This window comes from Sceloporus undulatus, chromosome 1 (assembly GCF_019175285.1).
Source record: "Sceloporus undulatus isolate JIND9_A2432 ecotype Alabama chromosome 1, SceUnd_v1.1, whole genome shotgun sequence".
NCBI classification, from domain to species: Eukaryota; Metazoa; Chordata; class Lepidosauria; order Squamata; family Phrynosomatidae; genus Sceloporus; species Sceloporus undulatus.
Window position 1 is genome coordinate 163,248,624 of NC_056522.1, and position 23,933 is coordinate 163,272,556.

Consider the following 23,933-nt stretch of genomic DNA (forward strand, 5'->3'; position numbering starts at 1 on the left):
TGCATCAGGAAGACTTTAACAACCCCTAAAAGTCTTCCCAATGCAAAAGCTTGGAAGCTTCATGAAAAATTCAGAATTATCTTCCTAACAAAGGGACTTGTAGACTCGCAAAGGATTTGAGACAAACTGGACCTCAAAGGCAGTAGCTTTTTATCTTGCTAATGGGGCGTTGCTTATTTCCTGGACTGAATTTTCTAGTACCCACATGACTAGAAGGAGGAGGGCCCACTTGCATGAATACCATCTGAATTTCCATGCCATCTGAACTGAGGACAATAACAACTTCACCAAATGCGGGGCTATGACTAACATAGTCAATTTCCCCCTTTCATTCTCCTGTATCATTTTTAACACCTTTGTTTGATAAAGAACCCAGTAGAGCTTCAAAAGCTTGCAACATGTACAATGTGCATTTTGGTTGGCTCGATAAAGGTATCACTATTTTGCTGACTTTAGATGATACTGTATTTTTCATTAAAAGTGTTGCAGACCACAAATTTGGTAACGTCATTTAAAAAATCTTGGTTAATGTAAATTACTTTTTTTATCTCTACAGTTGAACAATATACCAATCTGTTCAATGAAATGAAAGCTGCATTGATATCATAGCTGTTTACAGCCTAGGACCAGAAAAAATTAAAGTGTTTGGTATCTTTCTTGCAAACCAAATCAAACCAAACCATAAATTTTTCACATACTGTCCATTCTACCTTTCAAGGTGCAGGTACCCTTGATGAAAAAGACTGCAACTCTAGCTGAATATCTTTTCTATAGACCAAAGTACTCGGAAACAGTACATTTTCTTCCCACCAGGTAGGATTGAAAAATCTTATATGTATCTATGTGTAAGTGGTAGTCTTACCAGTCAAATTCTTCAGTCCAAGTCTTCTGAGTCCAAAGCTACCATCCTTTTTGTAGTTAAGAAAAATGGCCAAGGCAGAACGATCCTCATAGAGTTTAGTTCCACGAATAATGCGCAGGTTCTCCAGAGGAAGGTACTCAAACTGATTTAAAGCTACCAGGACGTAGCCTGTGACTTCTCGGATAGACTGCAAGACATAAAAGCACAATGTATTTGCTTAATAATCTACTTTTGTACAGATTTTCAGGTTTAAGGCTCCAAGTGTGCTAAAAATGAATATAATATGTGGATAATTCATTTAAGAGGAGGCTGAGTTTACAAAATTGTGGCCAACAGCAATCTCTTTATTAAAAGATATCAAACCATTCCCAGTGCTTTCTGTGAGAAGGCTGTGGGGGACATAGTAGCTGAAAGATAAGAAGGAAAGACTGGTGTAACTTTACCCAGGAAAAGGGTTCTCTCTTCTTTGAGGCCATCACAGAGAAGATTCTATTCCATGTTGCCATCCTCTACACTTAAAATGTTAGGGGCGGACATGGAACATGGAACAGAACCTCAAAAGAGATATGCTTATATTTAATGCATTAAAGATAACATGGGGTTCTAGCATAATCTGTCACAGTCTGGTATTACTGTCTTAAACCTTAATAAGTTTATTTCTAGATGAAAGATAGTACAAAACACATGTCACATGCAGCAGATACAGAAGAGACACTTTTAGATAACATCTGCTGCAAGCCTGTGCAACTAAAAATACTTTTAAAAGCTATAAGACTTAAAACTGGGAATTAATTAATCTGTAAATTTTATTCTATTCACTTGTGGGTTTATAAAAGTTCTCAAGTTCTATCCATGTATATAAATGCAGTAGCTTCTTTTCAAAATCAAAATGAATGAAATTCTCAACTATCTGCACTGACTAAATGCAGCAAGTATAACTATTCCCAGCATGGAAAGAACTATGGTGTACCTACCTAGTACAAGCTAGTTAAATACACTTCCAAAAAAAGGGCTAACCTTAATTCAGTATTAAAGATATGGCAAAATATACAAGGATGCAAACTCAGACTCTGAAGAGTCAAGCAGTCAAAGGGACAGGATGAGAAAGCCTTTCCGTTTACTTTCACCCATGTCTTTATTTTAAAAAAATAAAATCTCACATTCTTCAATGTGTCTGGTTTTAAATAGGGTTGAATGCCAATTTTATTTCTTTCCATATTTGATGAAAACTTCCCAAAATCCATGAATTTCATAAATGGGATGGCTGGTGGACCTGCAGCTACAGAAGCAATGATTTCATTTTGGATTTTACCATCATTCCTCAAGCTCTTCACACAGCTGGTTGGAGTCGAATGAGAGTTCTGCTACAACCCACCAACTCATCTTCCTATATAGATAGTGAAATCATTACCTCAGTAGCAGCAGGTCCACCAGCCACTCCATTTAGGAAATTCATGAATTTTGGAAAGTTTGCATCTAATATGGAAATACATAAATTTCTCACTCACTCCTATTTAAAGCCCAATAGGAAAGGAAGGAGGTGAGGAATGAAAGAATATCTGTTGCAAGAAGCACCCTCATGCTCCCTGTCTCTCTGGAGTACGGTCAACATAGTAGCTTTGGTGACTGTGGGGCTCTACAGACTGCCCCAAAGGAATGGCTCCACACTACCCTTTTCAGTGCCGGATCAGGCCCGTGGCAACCGCATTCTGTGGCCCCAATCTGGCACTTTGCTGCTCTAAAAAGAAGCAGCAAATTGCCGCTCCTTTTTAGAACAACAAAAATGGTGGTGACCTTTTGCCAGTTCTTTGGCGTAGCATGTCTAAACACTGTGCTGAAGAAGCAGTGTGATGCCACCTACCATCTGGTTGGGCATGTGGCTGGAGTCAAGCTGAAGCAAGCAGTCACCACGCCTCCACTCCACCCTAATGTTGGCATTTATTGGTGGTCTGTACAGCCAGTGTCATGCTAAGTCTCAGCTTTTGAGAGGGCAATGTTTCTGGTTCAGTGTGAATCTCCTTCCACCATGGCATTTCACAGCTTCCTGGATGTTTTGAACCAGGGACTGAATCCACCCAACAATTTGAACACCCCCACACACACACACACCCCACCACCACCACACTATGCAGTCTCCTGGTAAATTTGTCAGCTTCCACTCAACCTCCAAATCCTAAATCACAACTTCAGAACTTGGCAGAGAGCTAACATTGTGTTTCTTTGACATTTGTGAGAATGCAAAACTCATAGCCCTGATAAGGCAGGGTTTTCACTTATTTTCTTACTGTAGCTGTCTGCCTCTCTGGCTGAGATGCTCAATTGTTTACTCTTCTTGAGAAGAGTTACATGAAATCTCCATCTTTGTTTTCATCTTGTATCCATTCATTTGATCATACAAAACTCATTAACCTGTCTTCTTTCTCTCTAATAATACTGCATACCAAAAGTATCCAGGGCCCACTGAGGTCTTGACAACTGGTCCAAGATTTAACACCAATTTATCATGCACTGATTCTGACTCAGTTTATGTTGTACAAATCCCATTTCTTTATCCTCATCCTCACTCCACTAGTTATCTCATCTACTGCTCAGAGAAAAGCTTTATGAAGAATGTTATTCAAGGTTCACCAGCAGCATATCTCTAAATAACCGTTACCACTGGAATAACACAGCAGGAGAGAGCTATGAATGCCTTGACATCCTTCTGAGGTGGAAATAATTTTCAACAAGTATCTGAATGCCAATTGAAAAATGATTTCCCAAATGTCATAAAACCTGATGAGCAGTACATTGGATATGCCAATGTCTTCTCTTTGGAATTTATTTTGTGTGAAAAATTCAAGTAGCTTTTTGTGTGTGCAGAAAACATCATTTTCTGAGCAGAAACCAAGTTTCCTGAGCAGAAAAGAACATTTTGGCATAGAAAATAACATTTCTGCACAAAATATACTGTTTCTATGCAAAGCCCCTCATCTTTTTGGCTAAGAATAACCCCCACATTGTGAATATCCTTGAAAATTGCACAGATTTTAAATAATTTTCAGAAAGGTGAGAAAAATAACAAAGTATTTGTTGCCGATTGTAAGAATGCATATTCTGGAAGAATCTGGTGAGATCAGAGCATGGGTAATATGTAAAAAAAAATATCAAGCAATGTGTTATAAATAACAAAATAACTTGCAGCAAAGTAACAATGGGAAAGTTGCGATAATGCATGTGCAATAAAGTTCCATCAATAGATAGGGATTAAGTTACCTTATCAATGTTTCCTAATTTATTTTCCTAGATCATTTTCAAGGCCTTTAGTTGCATTTTGACACATCCTACAGGCTTTGCTTTTTGTTTGTTTAAAAAAGAAACGGAATAAATGATGGGCAATGTAACAAGTAACATACAGTACTTCCTTGTGACACAGTGACAGGTAACCACAATGAATCACTTTTCAAACAGAAGGAGAAACAGGAATAAATTACTTTTAAAAAGTAATTTTCTATCCTCTCAGAAATCATGTGGAAAAGCTGGTTTCTCGTGTTATCAAGAAGGGCCACTATATATTTTCATGTAAGGAACTAGACTTGGCATTTTAACTGTTATAACTTGGTTTGGACCAATTAAGCACATAATTTTTCTATCCTCTGCTTTATGGACAGCCAAAGTATAGCCTGTAGGCCACATGTGGCCCATGAATCCCAATTCTGTGCCCCCCCCAACACCCACTTTTTTAAATGGTACAGTTTTTCAGACAATTTTTGCCCCTAACAGAGAAAGCCCCACAAATATGTGATATGATTTAAAAATACTCCCATCCTTGCCCCCATGAGCATTCCAGAACCTGTACTACCCCGAAATACAGTGGGCCCTCCCCATATGCTTGGGATCTGTTCCAGATCCCACCAAACATGCATGCTCCACCCCCATTTGTTTTAATGGGGAAGCATTTCTGTGCGCAGCGTGGTGCATCTGCCACGAGTGCATGCACCGCTATATTTCTGGGGGCTTAACCTTCCACATAAGGTTAAAGCTGTGTATAGCACATCTGCATATGCTACAGGTGCACTGTATCTCAATTTTCCTTTACAGTCCCTCTCAAAGTGATGATAGCAAGTGACATGGCACCACTTTCAGCTGCCACTTTGAGAGGGACTGCCAAGGTAAACAGAGGTATTTGAGCTTAATGTGAAGAGGTAATGGTAGTGGGAAATTGGTTTCCATCCTGCATGCAGTTGCCCACTTGTGTTATATTGCAACAGATTTTATTTGTATGTCAGAAGGGGGGGATCTCATTGCATCTACAGCTCTAGTTGTTTTTCATTCCCCACCTTCATCTAGAAAGCAATGGAAGAAAAAATGAACAGGATGCTTTTCCCTTCCAGCTCTCCAGATGTAGAAATGAGAAACCAAGTTGCCTCTCCTCCAAGTTCTCTTGCCAGGACAAGTTAATGAACTGACCTCTGAAGTTAAGAGTTTGTCAACTATGAGCTACCCTGGTTTCAAAAAGCTTAATTCAAAGAAAAGGTCTGTGACCAATAACTTGTGCTTTTCCACCTATTTACACTTTAGGGAAAATATACCAGAGGCAGGTTGTGCTGAATCTCTGAGCTTCAGATGCTGTTGGAAGGGACTTCTGCCTCCTCCTGTCAGAGTGAGCCTTGGCTTGTACTTGAATGAGGCTACACAAGAGAGATGTTCAACCATCTGTTAGCTCAGTAGCTTCCAATGTTTTTCCTCTAGCCAAAAAGCTTGTATCTACATCAGACTGAGAAAGTGAGAAGAGACAGAGGGTTGGTGGGGAGGGAGATTATGAGTGGATGGATCCTTACTTTGGACAATACTGGCTTAGCTTCTTTTTAGAGCAGCTGTGTCTGCATCTACAAACATAACAAACTGATCCTTTTGCTTTGTGATGGATGCAGTTCGATGATGATTTTGAAAAACAGGGCTGGGAAGCATCACCATGTCTCTCTTTGAAGTTAGTCATGAAGTATAGCAAAAGGTTTGCCAGATCTTCAAAGAATAATTCCTGACTGGATACCAAAGGCAAACAGAAAGAAAATTTTATGAGCATCCTTGACACCCAGATGGTTGGGATTTTAGAGAGAGAGAGAGAGAGAGAGAGAGAGAGAACCCTTCTTAATAATTCCACCAATGCTCTTAACCTGCAAGATTTTTGCTAGCCCAGTTTCCTATGCATTACAAGGCAACAGTCTCTGGAGAGAAAAACAGAACAAATATTCAAGATAATAAAACCTAAAATTTACTGCCATGCAAGTGCTGGAAGTGTTTCATGTGCTTTGGCTTAATTCAGACACAATATTAATCTACAGTTTGTTTTAATCATGATTTCTTGAACAAGCCAGGAGACAGTTCAGAGATATTCAATTTTGTTTCGTTTAATGCTGAATTTTTGTCCTGCTACAGATCCCTGACTGCTGCTCTAAAGTTCTTAGTGGCTCATATGGTTTGACAAGGCATCATCATCAGTTCTTTTACCATTGACCAAAGCATTGAAGAAAAGGGGCAGGGATAATAAGCATTCTCTTTCTCAAAGATAATAATAATAATAATAATAATAAATAATAAAATATTTATTTCTAGCCCGCCTTTCCAATGATCAAGGCAGATTACATACACATGCCAGTACAGCATACCAATACAAAATAAGACACAATAAAAACAGCAAAAACTTTACATTAAAAATTGCAGTAGCAATTACAAATTACAAAATCTAGCTAGCTCGAAATACTACAACAAAAACAGTAAGAGAGGGGAGGGCTACATCGGGGAGAGCTAGGGAAAAGCCTGTTGAAACAGGTAAGTTTTTAACTCCTTCTTGAACTGGTCAAGAGAGGTGGCCGAGCGGAGCTCACCGGGAAGCGAGTTCCAGAGCTTTGGGGCCGAGATAGAGCAGGCCCTCTGCGTTGTCATGGCATATTTTGAGTCTGGAACTCTCAAGAGTTGCTTCCCGGCCGATCTGAGAGCACGGGGCGGATTATATGGAAAGAGACAGTCCTCCAAGTACCCTGAGCCCAAGCCATTTAGGGCTTTATAGGTAATAACCAACACCTTGTATTGCGCCTGGAAGCGAATAGGCAGCCAGTGTAGATCTTTAAGTACCGGTGTTATATGGCTGGCCCTGGAAGCTCCAGTGACCGGTCTAGCTGCCATATTCTGGACCAGTTGCAGCTTCCGAGTTTGGTACAAGGGTTGCCCCATGTAGAGCGCATTACAGAAATCCAAACAAGAGGTTACCAGAGCATGTACCACTGTTTCAAGGTCCCCCCGGCCCAAGAAGGGTCGCAGCTGGCATATCAACCAAAGTTGATAACAGGTGCTCCTGACCGTCGCATCCACCTGAGATGTAAGGTGGAGTGATGAGTCCAGAAGCACCCCCAAACTGCGAACGGTGTCCTAGACATGCTGCTAGCAAAGCAAAGTCCAAAATTCACATTAATGATGCCTTCAAAAAGCCAACCAGAGGATGCAAAAAAAATTACCCTAGCTTTTGAGGTACACTGGCTTCTTTGGCAGGCAGGGTTGATGCAGGGCAAACAAGTGATGCTGTTAGAGTCACAAAAGCCAGTAAGTCTGCATCTTGCAATTTTGAATGTAACAGAAAGAGTATCTTTCCCTTCCACCCAAAGAGAAGAACAATAAGGATAAAGGCCAAATGTCCTCTTTCATATTTCCTTTTTTAAAAAAAATTGTACTGGAAGTAGTAAATAAGAAGAGACAGATTGGTTAATGAACTGGAAATTCAATTTGAAGGTAATTTGTATAAACTGAAGGCCTTTGCAGATAATGTTGTTATATTTTTATTTGATCCGAACTAAAGTTTAAGAAGATGACTAGAAATCTTAGAGGAATTTGGAGAAATCACAGGATTTAAACTTAACAAAGGGGGGAAAAAACAATTATTCTAACAAAAAACCTCAGCAGAACAGAAGAATTATCAGAAATATCAGACTTCAAAATAGAAAAAAAAAGGTGAAATACTTTAGAACTATAAAAGAATAACTACAATAAAGTATGGAATAAAATTAAAGAAGATATAAATAAATGGACACTATTAAAACTGTCTTTATTAGAAAGAATTTCAGCAATCCAGATGAATGTCCTCCCCATGTTATTATACGTATTTATTTCAGAACTTCCTTGTAATGATAAATGACAAACCATTTAAGCAATGGGTAAAGGAGCTGTCCAAATGTTTTTGGCTCAGAAAAAAGCCAAGAATTAAATGAAAAGCCCTACAGGACAAGAAAGAAAAAGGTGGCCTCAGATTAATCAAATTTGAATATGTATTACCATGCATGCTGCATTACATGGATGAAGGATTGGATAATGCTGGGTAATAAGAAACTTCTATAGTTAGAAGGATTCAACCTACATTTTAGATGGCACACTTTCTTGTGCTACTACAAACTCTAATCCAGTAAAAGAATTTCTGAACCACTACATCAGAGAAATATCTATAGAGAATATGGTTAAGATTTTAAAAAAAAGTCTTAGCCCAAAATACCATTATGGACCCCATGAGCCATTCTATACAAATGAAAATCTGCACAAAAGCAACTGACTCACTTATAAAGAATTATTGAAGAAGAACATTAGCAAGATCCCTTTATATCTTACAATAGTTCTCTCTCAAATCTTGCTCCTCATGAATTTCAAACTTTGGTTCCATACTTTGGATCCTTGCCCCAATGGTATCTGGAGGCCTATAATCTGTGCCCATCTGATCATGTTGTACTTTACTGTCTCTTCCTCCATTTCAATGGTCATTAACAATTTATAGAATTTTGCAATTGTTTGATTCCAGATTGGAGCAACATATCTAATTTGGTTTTCCCACTCTCAGTTCCTTCTAATTTTATATCTCTCTTGAAATGTTCTGGTAGTTGGCAGTGAATGAACCAGTGAAACACAATGCCTTCTTGATAATGTTCTTCTTTTGATTTTATTTGATATTTCTTTCATATGTGGTGGAAATGCACTGCATACCTGTATATATGCATACACTTTAAAATAATGAAAAAATTAAAGATCAGTTTCCCACTTATCCAGGAACTTTATTAAACATCATGAATGGACTTAACATTCAAATAGAAAAGAAATATGGAAAAGCCTTAATTTACATGGTCATGAATGCTAGTATAATCTACGGTGGGAATTGGTAAGACAACAAAATATCAATGGGGTGAAACAGATGGGCAAGAAAAAGTGGCATGTGCCATCTAAACGCCACACCTTCAAGTCAGCCGGAAAGCACCTCTTTTTGCCTGTCTGTTTAGCCCCAATGAGAGAAGAGTGGTTTTTGAAATGAGTAGACATGTCAGAAATTGACAAATTAACAACCAATCTTAGGAATAAGACTATAGCCCAAAGCAGACGGGCCAAAAGGACCACAATTGGATGACATTGGGGTCATGGCATTTACACAATGTATGCCTTGAATGTGGCCAGAATCCATGCCAAGCCTGCCTTAAGCTGGAAGAGCTGAGCCAAAAAGGAGCAGGGAAAAAAGTTCCTTTTTGTTGGCTGGTTTAGCACTGTGGCAGCAGTCCAGATTGGTACCAGGCATGTGTGGTTGCCACAGGCCCACAGCGATTGGGGTGGGAGTGGCCTCTGGCCTTTTGCATCCTTTTGGCCCATTTATTTGAGGTCTATGAAACACTTCAAAGACAACTGGAAATGTCTAACTCCCCTATAGGAAAAAAATGGAGGATGTTAACAATACAAAACATTCAAAACAGATGTGGCAAATGATTTTCAGGCTAGAATCCATTATAGAGGAATCAAGAAATAATGATACAGTTGGGCTCTGCATAATTAATGAGACAGAATAGAAGGTATAAGGAATATAGTGTGTTCAGTATTACTTTTACATTTCAAGACTGACCAGATGGACCTGTATTGTCTCACATAACTCCTTGAAGGTCACAATTTGCACTTTTCTATATATTACACAGTGATCCAACCCCATTCACTAAATGTGTATCCCCAATGTACCTCCAGTGCATCTGAAGAATTGGATTGATAGCCACAAAAATTCATATGAAGGTAAACCAGTTGCTCTCAAAGGCGCTGCTTGATTTCTTCACTCAGGGACGTAGCTAAGGGGGGGTTTCTTGGGGTCCGGACCCCCCTTCCATTAGAAAAATGAATGGTGTGTGCTGATGCGCCGCCACACCCAAGCCCCATTATAATGGTGGCACTTAGTCTGGACCCCCCCTTCCTAAAATCCTGGCTACATCCCTGCTTCACTCTCCCTTGTTTTGATTTCATGCTCAAGCAGTCCTGATTCTGCACATAGTGGTTTCCTTGCATGTAGTGCTGAATAATCTGGACTAACCTTATTTTAAGAATGCATATAGTTTCTCTCATCAAACTTGTTGTTACAATTTCCATTTTAAAAAGAGCTAGCTTACAAACATTGTCAGGATACGAAGATTCAGATCACTGAGGATCTGTGTTCACTTCAAGAACAATCAATTATCCATTTAGATCTGCCTATGTCAGTTCTCAAATTGGGATCCTTTGGCACTAGATATACTGTTCCTCAGCTCTCCAAGTCTTATGTACATTGCAGTGTGTCAGAAACGTCCTTGTCTACCTCAGGCTGAGCCATTCCCCTGTGGATTCCTCTTGTGCTTGCCTGCATACATTTTTCAAACAATAGCAAACAAAGAACAGAATGAGCTATCCTTTGCTTCTTTTTACTAGTTATAGACAAGTACATGGTTATTAGGGTGAAGGATAAAGAAGGCAGGCATGCCAACAAAGTCTAGCCACTAGTATTCATCAAACACTTGGATGCTACACATGTATAGTATTGGCAGGCCATTATTTCAGCAACATAGGCAGCTAACAAAAGTGAGCTTGCACCAAGATGATGTTCATTACATAATCTAATCACTTTCTCATTCTAGTTACCCCTCCTCCCTCAGCAGCACATGAACAGGCTCAGTGGGAGAATTCAAAGATATGGCCGCGTTAAGTCTGTAGAATCAGTATGTGGAGAGATCTTGTAGCACCTTTGAGACTAACTGAAAGAGGGAAATTGGCAGCATGAGCTTTCATAGATTTCGCTCTACTTCCTCAGATGCATTTAGTGGAGTGGAAACCAGTGACAGACAGATAGACAGACGTGTGTGTGTGTGTGTGTGTGTCATTAGTATGTGAGAATGTCAATTGAAATTCAAAATCATTTGTGCATGGAAATGAAGTAGCAAGTACAGTTTTAACTATGGTTGTTAGTGAACAAAGACATTGGGAACTAGCCATTGCATATGAAAAGTAGCAAGACCAGTTTGGTTTTGGAAACTAACCTTCTCAAAGTGTAGCTGTGATGGTGACTCAATAAGGGTTCAGGGCAGGATTCTGGGCAGAACTAATGGCTCTGGTTCAGAATGAGTGGTTCAGCAAAGCAGACTGTTTCCAAGAATATATACACATGTATGTGTTTCAGAATTCAAGAGGATAATTACATCCCACGTGTACTTTCACTGATATTCAGCCACTGTTTTTTATTGAGGAACAAATTGACAAAGGAACATGTGAGGACAAGCAAAATTTCCATTTTTATATTTCACAGCCTTCAAAAATCCTCTGACTTATCCTCAACTATTTAAGCCTTGCAAACAAAGATAGATAATTATCATAGATTGTTTGTTCATTTATTGAATTTGTATCCTGTCTTCCAAGGTGAGATTTTCCCCAAGATGGGATTCAAGCCTATTATGGGAGGCAGCACATTTTATCCCTGTATTCATATGTCCCAAAGTATTTCTACTTAGAAAATACGTTTCCAAGAAAAGCGTTTTCTGCACAGGAAATCCATTTTCTGCCTTAAAACAATTGTCTTTTATATGTTTTGATCCACAGAATCTTTTGTTTTTCCCCACAACTCTTTTGGACATGGGAGAAAATTGTACAAAATTTGATATGGTCTCCTAATCGTCTTGAAACGGTTTCCTGGCTGTTGGGAAACTTGTTTTTCAGTGTGGAAAGGAGTATTTGAGAATATTCTTTCCATTTCTATTCCAAATCCAGTCAGAGTTCAGTGTGTCCTAGAGTTGTCCACCCTGGTTTAACATAATGTTTAACATATGAACAGAGCAGAGCTTTGTCCACAGCTGACAGAATGGCTAAACAGAATCAACATGTTCAAAGGTATTTCTCATACTGAAGACTCTTACTCCCCTGACCACTTGTGGACTTTGTGGGAGTATATGATCAGTTGCTGCAGAAAGCAGGATACTGTACTATAACAATGTTTGGTCTGACCCAGCAGAGCTTTCCTTGCATTTTTATGTGATTTCAAGCAAATCTGAAAACTGTGATGAACAGGGAGGTACACGCATTCGCTATGTATCTGATACTAAATCCTCTATTACATTACTTGGGCTTTGAAAGTCTTTGCCAAGATTTGGCTGTAATTACATAGTGGCCTGCTTGATGGAGACTGTGAAGCAAAGCAATTCAGAGTGTGCCACTTTTATCCTAGTATCTGTTCATCTACTTCCTTGTTAAATTTGGCTGTGAAAACATATTGGCAGTGCAAACTACGGTGAGACTTTTCTGTTTTGCTGATGCACTGACAACAAGATTCTTCAAAGCTATATTTCTGCCTAACATTAACAAACCTCTTTCACAATACCATCAAGTCAAAAATCAATAATAAAACAAACTGCCTATTCACCAATTCCCATAATAAGCATAGGAAAGCCTGCAATTGCTTTTAGAGCATTTGGGTTTGGAAAAATACAATCCTGGAACAAGCCAATGATTTAATGTATGATTTATAAGGGATTTACATCCCCTGCCCCCAGGAAGTAAAAAACTAATATGAACCATCGTTTTCTTGCTGAATCAACCTGTTTAACTGCCATTGTATTTGGTGTTTCATGTTGTAATGGTCAGCCAGTTCAGTTGGCATATACCATATATACTCAGCTATAAGTCAGCCTCATGCATATGTTGGGAGCATTTTTTAGGGCCAAAATTATGGATTTTGATATGACCCATGGATAAGTTGAGAAAAAAACTTAGAGGCATGCAACAAAGGTTGGAAAGGACAAAGCAAAGGAGAAAATTTCCAAAGAACGTATGAAATTCCAGTAGGCATAACAGTTTGTGCTCATGCTAAAGGATGGATGGATGAGAAAGTAGAGGAGGGCCAGTACTTCCAGAACAGACTACAGTCTTGCCTTTCAGCAGAGAATAGTTACTTTTAAAATAGAGTTAAAGTAAAATACTTACATTGACCTATGGATAAATGGACTCAGATATCTAGATTTATACATGAGTATATGCAGTACATTTAGAATTTGCATGTGCTGTCTTTTAATGCATTATTAAATACCTAAAACAAACCTATTACTATTGTTTTCATGCATGAATAGAGCTTGGAATGTTACTTTTAAGATAATTCATTACATATTACTTATTTGTTAGAAGGAACTCATTATTGCCTCTTGTTATTTGAGGAGTTTTTGTTCCTTATCTCCAGGTTCAATTTAAATGGGTTTTAGGACAAAAGGAAGTGGCTCTTGTTTAGCCCAATATCTTGTGTTTGGTTTCGTTTTCTGTGGTTGATCATCAATCTATTAATATATATGCAGTCAGCCCCCAACTAATAATCCATGAATAATCAAATCTGGAAGGACAAGTGTGAATATATGTGTGTGCCTGTATACATATCATTCTCCTTGCTGTTCTTTTGTCAGCCGTTGATGGCCATTTACCTCCAATAGACTTCAAATAATTTTATTTTCAGACGTTTTAAATGTTAATATGATAACTTGTTTAGTTATGTTTTAGCTTTTATAGTTTCAGGTTGTTATCTTTTTTGAATTAGAATTTTTGTAATCACCTTGGGTCCCTCACAGGAAAGAAAGTGGAATATTAAACAAACAAACAAATACAAGCATGCTGTATTGTATTTGTTTGTTCATTTTTTAAACAAGTGTTTTAAACTGTTTCTGTTCTATAGACAGTTTAGTACTCCTAGCATAGTGTAGTGGTTTGTGTGCTGGACTAAGACTCTGATAGACCAGGGTTCAAATCCTTACTCAGTCATGAAAACCCACTGGTTGACTTTGGGCAAGTCACACTATCTCAGCCCCATAAGAAGGTAAAGCTAAACTCCCTCTGAACAAATCTTGCTAAGAAATCCCTGTGACAGGTTCACCATATGTTGGAAATGACTTGTAGGTACACAACAATGACAATAACAAACCTTTTGTGTATTTTTAGCTATCTATGTTTTTACTTCTACTTCTTTTTACCTTGTAAACTACATTGAACTGCAGTTTTGGGGGAAAGGCAATGTATAAATAGAGAGAGAGAGAGAGAGAGAGAAATCCAGATTACAGAAACAAGTTACAAACATTTAGCACTCTTTCCCTTTGCTGATGATTCCCAATGTGGTTACAGCGTTGGGCAATAGATGGCAGGGAACATGGTGATATACATGGGGCTGGCCCTGTTGTTTCTCCACTCTGATTTAATTGCACAAACAGTATAACATGAGAATATAGATATCATTTTGCACTTGAGCGAGTGAACCCTCTGGCACTGACAGGCTGAGCTGTTGTGATGACTTGGGATCTCTGACTACTCAGGGAACAAAACATTTTGCAGCTTCTATGTGTGAAGAGAAGTTTGTCCATATGTCTGGACATAAACCCAGTTTAATTTGGTGCGAGTATCTATTTTTAAGGGAAGTGGACACAAAATAAATCGAAGAAATGAAAGGCGATCTTAGCTATTTCCTAATAAATGAAAAAAATGTTTAAAATATTACAAAAATATAAAATGTAGCAAGTTTATTTGAGTGCCTGGTTATACAAAAGGAGTCATGTATTTTATTGCTGTTGTGTGCCTTCAAGTGATTCCTGATTTATGGCAACCCTAAGTTGAACCTATCACAGGGTTTTCTTGGTACATTTTTCAGAGGGGTTTGCCATTGCCATCCTCTGAGACTGAGAGAGTGTGATTTGGCCAAAAGACATCCAGTGGTTTTACATGGCAGAGCTAGGATTCGAACTTGGGTCTCCAGAGTCATAGTTCAATGCTCAAACCACTACACCACGCTGGCTCCTAGTCATATTAATAATAATAATAATAACAACAACAATAATAATAATTTATTTATATCCTGCCCCTCTACAAGATGCAATGGGGGTGGTTTACAAAGATTAAAAAAACATATATTCCAAAACCCTCAACCCTCTTAAAATGCAATTAAACAATGTAAGAATTAAAACATACATAAAAATAAAATAATTTTAAAAAAATTATATAGCAAACTATAGATCATGACTAAAGTGTGGTTGGAGTTCTTAGAGTTCTTTTGATGTTACATATACTCAAACAGATATATGGTCTTCGTATGCAAGACCATATATCTGTTTGAGTATGTACATCAGTTTAATAGTTTATAATCTTGACCACACTATTTTCCCCTAATGATCTTTCTGGCCATAGATAGAAGAAGAAGTGAGGATGAGTTATATTCCCCCCTATAAAGCCACAGTGTGACATAAGAAAGGCCTTACAAATATGTCAATCTGATCTCCACTGGAATTTGGCATAACATGTTCAGTGAATCTGCCAGTGTTTGCTCCCTGCTATCATCTCCATACTGGCAGCAGTGTTGAGTGTTTTGCTATATTGCCATCCAACTCTTAGGTATTATCTTTACCCAAGTAGCCTCACTAATGAGAGGGAGAAAATGCTGCTTATTTATTTATTTATTTATTGGATGGGAGATGCATTAATTTCTCTAATTTCCTGTTCCTTCATGCATCACTGCTATATCACTTCCATCACCATCATCCTTTATTACTACTAAGTACCTCACCTTTCCCGCTAGGACAGGAAAGAAATCTCACATTTCCAGTGGATTTCTTTGATACGTTTTGTACTGACACTGAAAAGCAGTGTCTCAAGGATTCTCCAACCCTTTCAAAACTTCTTGCCTCCAGTGTGAAACTGAGATATCAAATGACATTGGTGGTAGGTTCTTGTGGGTTCTGTAATTTGAGCAAAATCTACTTTTGCAGAAAGCACTTGCTGGTGCACAAAGCTGGTGTCTCTGTCCCTTTGCACACAGAGTAAGCACAGGAGTGCAAACTGAATGCATCGAACGCTACTACTCCTTTGACTATGAGGCAAGGTTTATCACATTTTTTAGTGTTGTATGTTTTGCAGAAATGTGTGAAAAACAATCCACAAGCCCGTAAAGGAAAACAACAGCAACAACCTGAGAGTAAGAAAAATAAGGCCCCCTGTCTCTTGCTGGGTTACTTTCTGTAGAAATTGTTGTAAAGCTGTCTGATTTGCTATATAAGAACAGAAGACAAAATTGCATCCTAAATTATGCATTGCTTGAAATATCTATTCCAATGTGAAGACATTGTGGTTGCCTATGGGCTGCATATGGCACTCCCAGGCTGTTTTGAGATCTTCAGCACGTCCCTCCCTAAAACCCCCATATATTTTGAAAATTTGCTTTTTTCAAAAATCATTCAGATTCAGACATTTGTATCCATGGATTCTACATTCATGCATTCAGCCATCCATGACTTGAATATATATACATACATACATATATATATATATATATTAAAAATTCAAAAAGCAAACTTTGATTTTGCCATTTCATGTAAGGGATACCATTTTACTACACCATTGTATACAATGGAACTTGAGCATCTGAAGATTTTGTTATCAGTGGGGGTTCTGTAATTAAAATGCCAAGGAGATGACTTTTTCCAACCATGAAATGAACCAGAAAGGCAGAAAACAGGGGCGGGGAGAAATACATGGTGGAATTGTTTCCCATAACCCTTAAGTAGATAGAAGAACCTTTTCCAAGAAATAATAATAAAAAGTAAAGAAGAGACACAAAAGAGCAGTAGTGGGGTGTAACCCAGTAAGGATCTCATGGGAAGCCAATGAAACCCCCCCTCCCCAGCTCCTGCTTTAATGTATCTGCTATGTGCATTCAAGTCTTCCATAGCCTTTCCTCCACAGACCTGAAAACGACAACATTTTTTCATGAAAACATACACTAAAAAATTCAACTGGGAACTGCTAAAAAATGTGTTCTTCTCCCCTGCCATTAAAAAACAAACATTCTTTTAAAGGGAAAATAAGTTCATAAAAATTTATACAAGGTAGGAAGTGTGCACACTAAAAGAAAATAATAAAATAATTGGCACACTGAAAGGAAAATGGAATGGAATAAAAATGGGATGAAACAATTTTCTCGGGGGGGGGGTCAGAAATTAAGGTTGATAGACTTGTCTGTTCATATTAGAATTTGTCTACCTGATCAGCTTGTCTCAGGTAACCTCAGGTTTTTTAAAAACTAAGATAATGACCACAGAAGAAATACACAAATTTTATTTAGAGAACGAGGAAATTGAAATAGTTAAAGAATTCCCATATCTAGGATCAAACACTGACCAGAATGGAGACTGCAGTCAGGAAAGAAGAAGAAGATTAGGAATGGGAAGGGCAACTATGAAAGAACTGGAAAAGATACTGGAGTAAAGGCATACAACTGAGCATTAAAGTCAGAATCATTCAGGCCAATGTATTCCCAATTACCATGTACGGATGTGAGACCTGGACAGTGAAGGAAGCAGATAGAAAGAAAATCAACTCATTTGAAATGTGGTGCTGGAGAAGAGTACAGTTGGCCCTTCTTATACACGGATTTTTTATACATGGATTCAAGCAACACGGTTTGAAAATGTTCAAAAAAAGTATAAATTTCAAATATCAAACCTTGATTTTCCATTTTTATAAGGGACACCATTTTGCTATGTCATTATATTTAATGCGACTTGAGCATACACTTTTTTTGTTATACATGGGGGATCTTGGAACCAAGCCCCAGCGTATAACAAGGGTCCACTGTACTTAGGATATGATGGACAGCCAAGAAGACAAATAACTGGGTTCTTGAACAGATCAGATCAGGGCTCTCCAAGGAAGCAAAGAATACCAATTTGAGACTATCATACTTTGGCCACATAATGAGAAGGCACAGATCACTAGAAAAAAACAACAATGCTAAGAAAGGTAGAAGATAGATGAAAGAGAGGAAGAACACAAACCAGATGGATAGACTCAATCAAGGGGGTTGTGGGCAAGGGCTTGCAGAATCTGGGCAAGGCAGTGGAGGATAGGGATTCCTGGAGATGTCTCATCCACAGGGTCACCATGAGCCAGAACTAACTCGAGGGCAGCTAACAACAACAACAACAACAACAACAACAACATGCAGACAAAAGCTATAATCAAGATTTGTTCTATATAAAATTTATACTTCTTTGATTTGCAGAGAAAGTGGCACATTCTGTGAAGAATACAGCATTTTCTGTATGGGAATGAATATTTCTGCATTGAAATATTTTCTTCATAAAAAACACTATTTTCTACACAGAAAATGTTGATTTCTTTGCAAAACAGCCAAGTGGGAGTATTGTTTTGTTTTGCCCCATATTGTGAATAGCCTTTGATAACTGTGTGTTTTTTGAAGACTCTCTCATAGTGGGAAGAAAATTGTTGAAATTGCTTATTGAAACTTGGACTGTATCCACACTAGAAATAATTGAGTTTAATACAATTTTAACTGCCATGGCTCAATGCTATAATGTAGTTTATTGTAGCACCAGATCTTTCTGACAGTGAAGGCTAAATGTCTCACGAAACTACAATTCCCAGAATTCTGTATCATTGAGTCATGGCAATTGAAGCAGTATCAAACTGGATTATTTCTGCAGTGTGGATGTAGCCTTTGTGAAGAATTACATCCCTGTTTTTAACCATTTGGAGTTATCCCCCTCCCTGAAATATTAAAAGCCTTCCAAAAACAATGAAACAAACATTTCCAAATCTTGAAACCTAAACTCTGTCTTGTTTTCACTGGTGCAAAGGACTTTTACAGAAGCTTTGTTGGAGAAAAACTTTAAAATTCTAACATGTTAAATGAAATCAATGCCTCCTAAGTACTGTTACCAAAACAAGGTTGACAAGGAGCAAACAAAGGTGTTTTGCCTTATGATCTTTAATTCTTCTTTGTCAACAGCAAAATGAAATGGAGACGAGTAACAGAGCAAACTTTGCCTTCTGTTTAGAAAAACAAATCAATGGGCAATTAGAGAAGCAGAAGTTTCTCACAAGCTCCGTAGGGATTTCCAAAAACTGATTAAGAAAGGATAAGCTTTGCGGTTAAAGACACCAAAGGAGAAATGCGATCAATTTTTGGCTCAGTTGCAAACTTATCACTAGATTTTGAAAGTGTTTGCCAGCCTCCCAGTACAGCAATGTAACTAGATTCTTCAGTCACAATGTTTACACTAAACTAGGAATGCAATGAATATTCACAATTATTCATTTCCAGATGGTAAAAAATGGGTTTCCCAACAGTTGAGAAACCACATCAAGAAGAATAACACCAAAACTTCTATGTAGCTTTGTTATTAAAATGTCTGGAGATTTTGAGAAGGATTTACTCTGAAGAGGAAAAACATGTTTTTCATGCAAAAACATATTTTCTCTGAAGAAACTAGGTATCCTGTGCAGAAGACACTGCTTCTTGCATAGCACCTTCAAAGACGGGACAAAGAATGGTGAGAAATACTCTTTTTGTATCTGCAGCATTTGAGGACAAAATTGGCAATGATTTACATCTGTATACTAAACATATAACTCTTGCAACAACTAACAACAGCATGGCCAATACACATATCCCGTTCCCCCCAAAATCAGTCCTTTCACCCAGTAAATATGCATCTAGAAACTAGAGCTCAAGAGCTTTCAGTTTCTGCAAACAGTAATTTCAAGGAGAAAAGGATACTTGGGAAAGTCTGTAATTCAAGCTGACAACCTCAAAACACCGCCTTTCCTGTGAAATAAAAAAATGGCAGCTAAAGGCTGTGGTGCTTACATGGATTTGCATGTAATGTGTAGCTTGGTCCATCGGAAGCACTATCCTAAACATATATTTGCTGGAGTCTCTTTGAACCCAGTGGGGTTTAATTATATGTAAACGCAGCCAGAAATGATAACTATGTTGTCTTCAATATATCTGTGTTGTATAATTAAGGATGTATGTGTTGAATTTCTGATGTTATGTTTGCGTATGTACATTAAAATATTGTTATTATTGTTATTATTATTATTATTAAACTTTATTTCTAAAGCGCTGTAATTATACACAAATAATCTAAGCAAAGTAGAAATGGTGTTCTAACAAATCTAAATTCAGCTAAAATGTCTTAAAACCTATGTGATCTTGCCTCCAACCCCTTATGGAATATCCTTCTGTAATATCAGTGTTCATGAAATTGTGATCTTAAGCCTTTCTGAGCACCAGTCGGTTCCCAGATATACAGTACAAGCTTCAGTGGAGTTTGAGTTCAGTGCCAGACTTTCAGGGCACAGATCATGGAAAATAGGAGAAAAGGGAAAGAAGGTTCTTTCTTTATTTTTCCAGCGCCTAGTCCAGGAGTGAGTGGTGCATTATCACAGTAGTCTTCTTGTCAGCCCCAGGGGGACAGTCTAAGAATGCATGAGCTGTAATTTTAGATCAAGTATTCTAAGGAAAATGTTCAATGTAAGTAAAAATAACTGTAGGGTTATAACAAAAGTTCTATAAAAAGATTCCTGCTTAGTCTGGGATGAATATCTGCCTCAGTTTTTTACCCTTTATTAAAGGGATGAGCAAACTGTATTTTGGGAACTACATAAGCCCTTTCCCAAGGTTGCTTTTGTGGCCCCTTAGCCTGAGAATCATTCCCTTATTGTGGCAAACCCCCCAAAAGAGTGATGAACTACCCCTAGAAACACCCAGGATCAACATATTTGCCTTTGGTAAAGGATGGAATGCACCCCCACCTCACCACACAAACAAGAGTATTTGACACAAACAAATTTTTCAAACCAATTTTGGGGTTTTCCTTGCATTTTTGGAATTGCAAGTTCCACAGGAGTTCAAGGGGCATACATGTGACTGCTCAACTTGCTTCAGTTGTCCACCTTTTTACAATTTGCATTGAAGTTTGCTCTCTGATCTTTCCTATACCTCCTTAATTCTGCTTTAACTACAAACATTTACCAAACTGCAGAATATAGTGTTGATATGGCTTTGAGTTCCTTCTGTTGATTTGTGTCTCTTCCATGCTCTCATAGAATCATAGAATCGTAAGTTGGAATAGACAAGGGCCATCCATTCCAACCCCCTGCCATGCAGGAACACACAATCAAAGCATCCCTGACAGATGGTCATCCTTATGAGACCTCTAAGGAAGGAGACTCTATCACTCTCCAAGGGAGTGTGTTCCACTGTCAAACAGCCCTCACTGTCAGGAAGTTCCTCCTAATGTTGAGGTGGAATCTCTTTTCCTGCAGCTTGCATCCATTGCTCCAGGTCCTGTTCTCTGGAGCAGCAGAAAACAAGCTTGTTCCCTCCTCAATATGACATCCCTTGAAGTATTTAAACATGGCTATCATATCACCTCTTGACCTTCTCTTCTCCAGGCTAAATATCCCCAGCTCCCTAAGTCGTTCCTCATGGGGCATGGTTTCCAGACCCTTCACCATGTGTATTAACCCCATCTGCAGTGAATGGACCAACAGAGGATTGAGCTCTATCCTAAAACATATGTGTAGGGGTTTACACTATTGGTTTGTTAAGGAGGATGCCACATCTGAGATGCACAAAGATTCAGCAATACATATTGAGGTCAAAGACCATGGGAGCTGTCATAGGAGAATAGACATTTGGAAAATTTCAGTACAGGGCTATCAGATGCTTCCCCAACTTGTTTGATACAGTTTGTCCTTTACCTTTTGACTAGCAGGAGGGAATTCTCACTCACATTAAACTCTGACTTCCAGCTGCAACACTGCCTATTTGCACTGTTTCCCTTTGCTTAATGGTGTTTTCACGGATGGATGGTTGACCTTTCTACAAAATAGTTTTGCTTCCCACATTGCCAGTATCTGTTACAATATTTTCTTATCCTCACTTGGCCCGCAGGCCATGAATACTGAATACTAAATTAAACTGCTGAAAAGTATGGAACAATTTGTGCTCCTGGATGCACAGCCACAACCCCCAGCTGACTTTAATGAGCATTGCATGTGCATAATTAAGGTCCTCATCACTGGGAGACGCCTTGGGGCTAGATTTTGCGAGCTGTACATCACAAGCAGGGCATTCTTCTCTCTCATCCCATGAACCTGGATGGATCCATAGGGTCAGTGTGTTAAGTTCAGCATTCATGGTCATGATGGCACGACTGCTAAAAATCTTTAGGACAGATAGATTCCTGATCTGATTGTTTGTTAATTATTTCATGGCACCATTTACACTTGCTTGCCTAAAATAGAGAAAGGCTAACATCAGGTTAAAATCCAAAACCATCAAAAGTGAAATCCAGGCCACCCTAATTCCATTGTGTAAACTGACATAACATCTATGCATGTTTACTCACAGTAGAAGTATACGTCTCTTTATATGTGCACAAAAATGGCTGTTTACACCAATAAATTCAGTAGAGATTATGCCCTAAGTATGTGAAGGACTGAAAGTAGGGAAAAGCTTAGCTTTGGTTGGATAATGCCTCAGATTTCAAAATTCTATAAAAGAAATGACTCCGCCATTGTAGGTTAAACTCTGTCAATAATTCAGTTTTGTTTTTAACTCCAGCAGACATGTGATGTTGTCCCCACCCCAACCCCTAAATTTTCTGACAGTCCACAGTGCGGTAGTAAATGACTGTGCTTCAATTTACAGACCTCATTCTTTTAAGTCAGAGGCAGCCTTTGGGTTAGGCTCTGGATGAGACTTATAAAAAAGATACTGGCTTGAAGAATGATGCCACACGTTCCAGTGCACACATCATGGCTCATGTCCTATACTTCCTGAGAGCTAGCACTCCTTCATCATGGGTCACTTATTTAATCTTTTACTTCTAAGGTCATTAATAAAGTTTACTGCTGCTGTGACAACATTAGAACAAACTATTGGGGGCAGGAATGCCTAACTCCTAAGTTTGGATGTTACGTTTTCAAATTAATTGCTCTCACAACTGAGCCATTCTTTACTGCAAGCAGCTCCTCTTGTAAACTACAGCTCGATGCTGGAAACAAATATGTCTTTAAAAGCACAACTGAACAACACCATAGTATTTGAAGGAAAACATCTGGAGTGGAGATCATCCCAAAAGATGGATTATGAAGTTCATTTGATCAAACTGTGTAGAATAATAATGGGTTTGTATGTGCATCCAAGCATTTTCTCCCCCTGCCCCCATAAAACTTCTGCTGAGCAGTTATTTTTACCTAGCATTGACCATGATCATGTTCATTTATCATGCTCAGTCAAGTTTAGCACAGTGTGCATGAACTGGAGCAAAACAAGGCCTCAGGTTCATGATTTTATCACCAACACCAACACTCTGCCATGGCCTGGAAAGGTGTTGAGAAGTTTCCACATTTACTTATCTATAGTTTGTCATTTAGTTCAAACTGATAAATGGTATGCAAAGAATCTTGTAACACCTTTGAGACAAATTGTGCAAAAGTAATAGCATCAGCTTTTGTAGACTTGGCCTACTTCCTTAGATGCATGGAGTGAACTGATACCCAGGAAGGACTTTTATAATTAGACTTATCACCAAATCACCATACGCACACTTTTTTGCATTTCCACAGGTATTCATAGGGCCCACACAGACAGGCCAAATTAAAGCTGCTTTGGGTCATTTTGGAGGTATGTTGTTTAAGTGATGCATGCGTCCTAAGAGTTTGGATGGCTATGGCATGGCTTTGGCATGGCTTCCATACTCTTAGGACACATGCATCATTTAAACAGCATGCCTCCAAAGTGACCCAAAGCAGCTTTATTTTGGCCTGTCTGTATGGGACCATAGTTTAATTATAAAAGTCCTTTCTGGGCATCAGTTCACTTCATGCTGCTGGGGAAGCAGATCAAGTCTATGAACATGTATGCTACAATTTCTTTTGTACAGTTACTCTCAAAAGT

The 23,933-nt window shown here is 38.5% G+C and overlaps 1 protein-coding gene across 1 annotated transcript in view; it reads right to left on the reverse strand.

Annotated features, from left to right (window-relative positions):
• Nucleotides 1–23,933, reverse strand: part of ERBB4 (erb-b2 receptor tyrosine kinase 4) — a 608,869-nt gene that overhangs the window by 459,922 nt on the left and 125,014 nt on the right. The window contains exon 2 of the mRNA XM_042445446.1: nt 863–1,049. Within this exon, the coding sequence (XP_042301380.1) occupies nt 863–1,049 (187 nt within the window). The remainder of the gene's footprint in view (nt 1–862; nt 1,050–23,933) is intronic.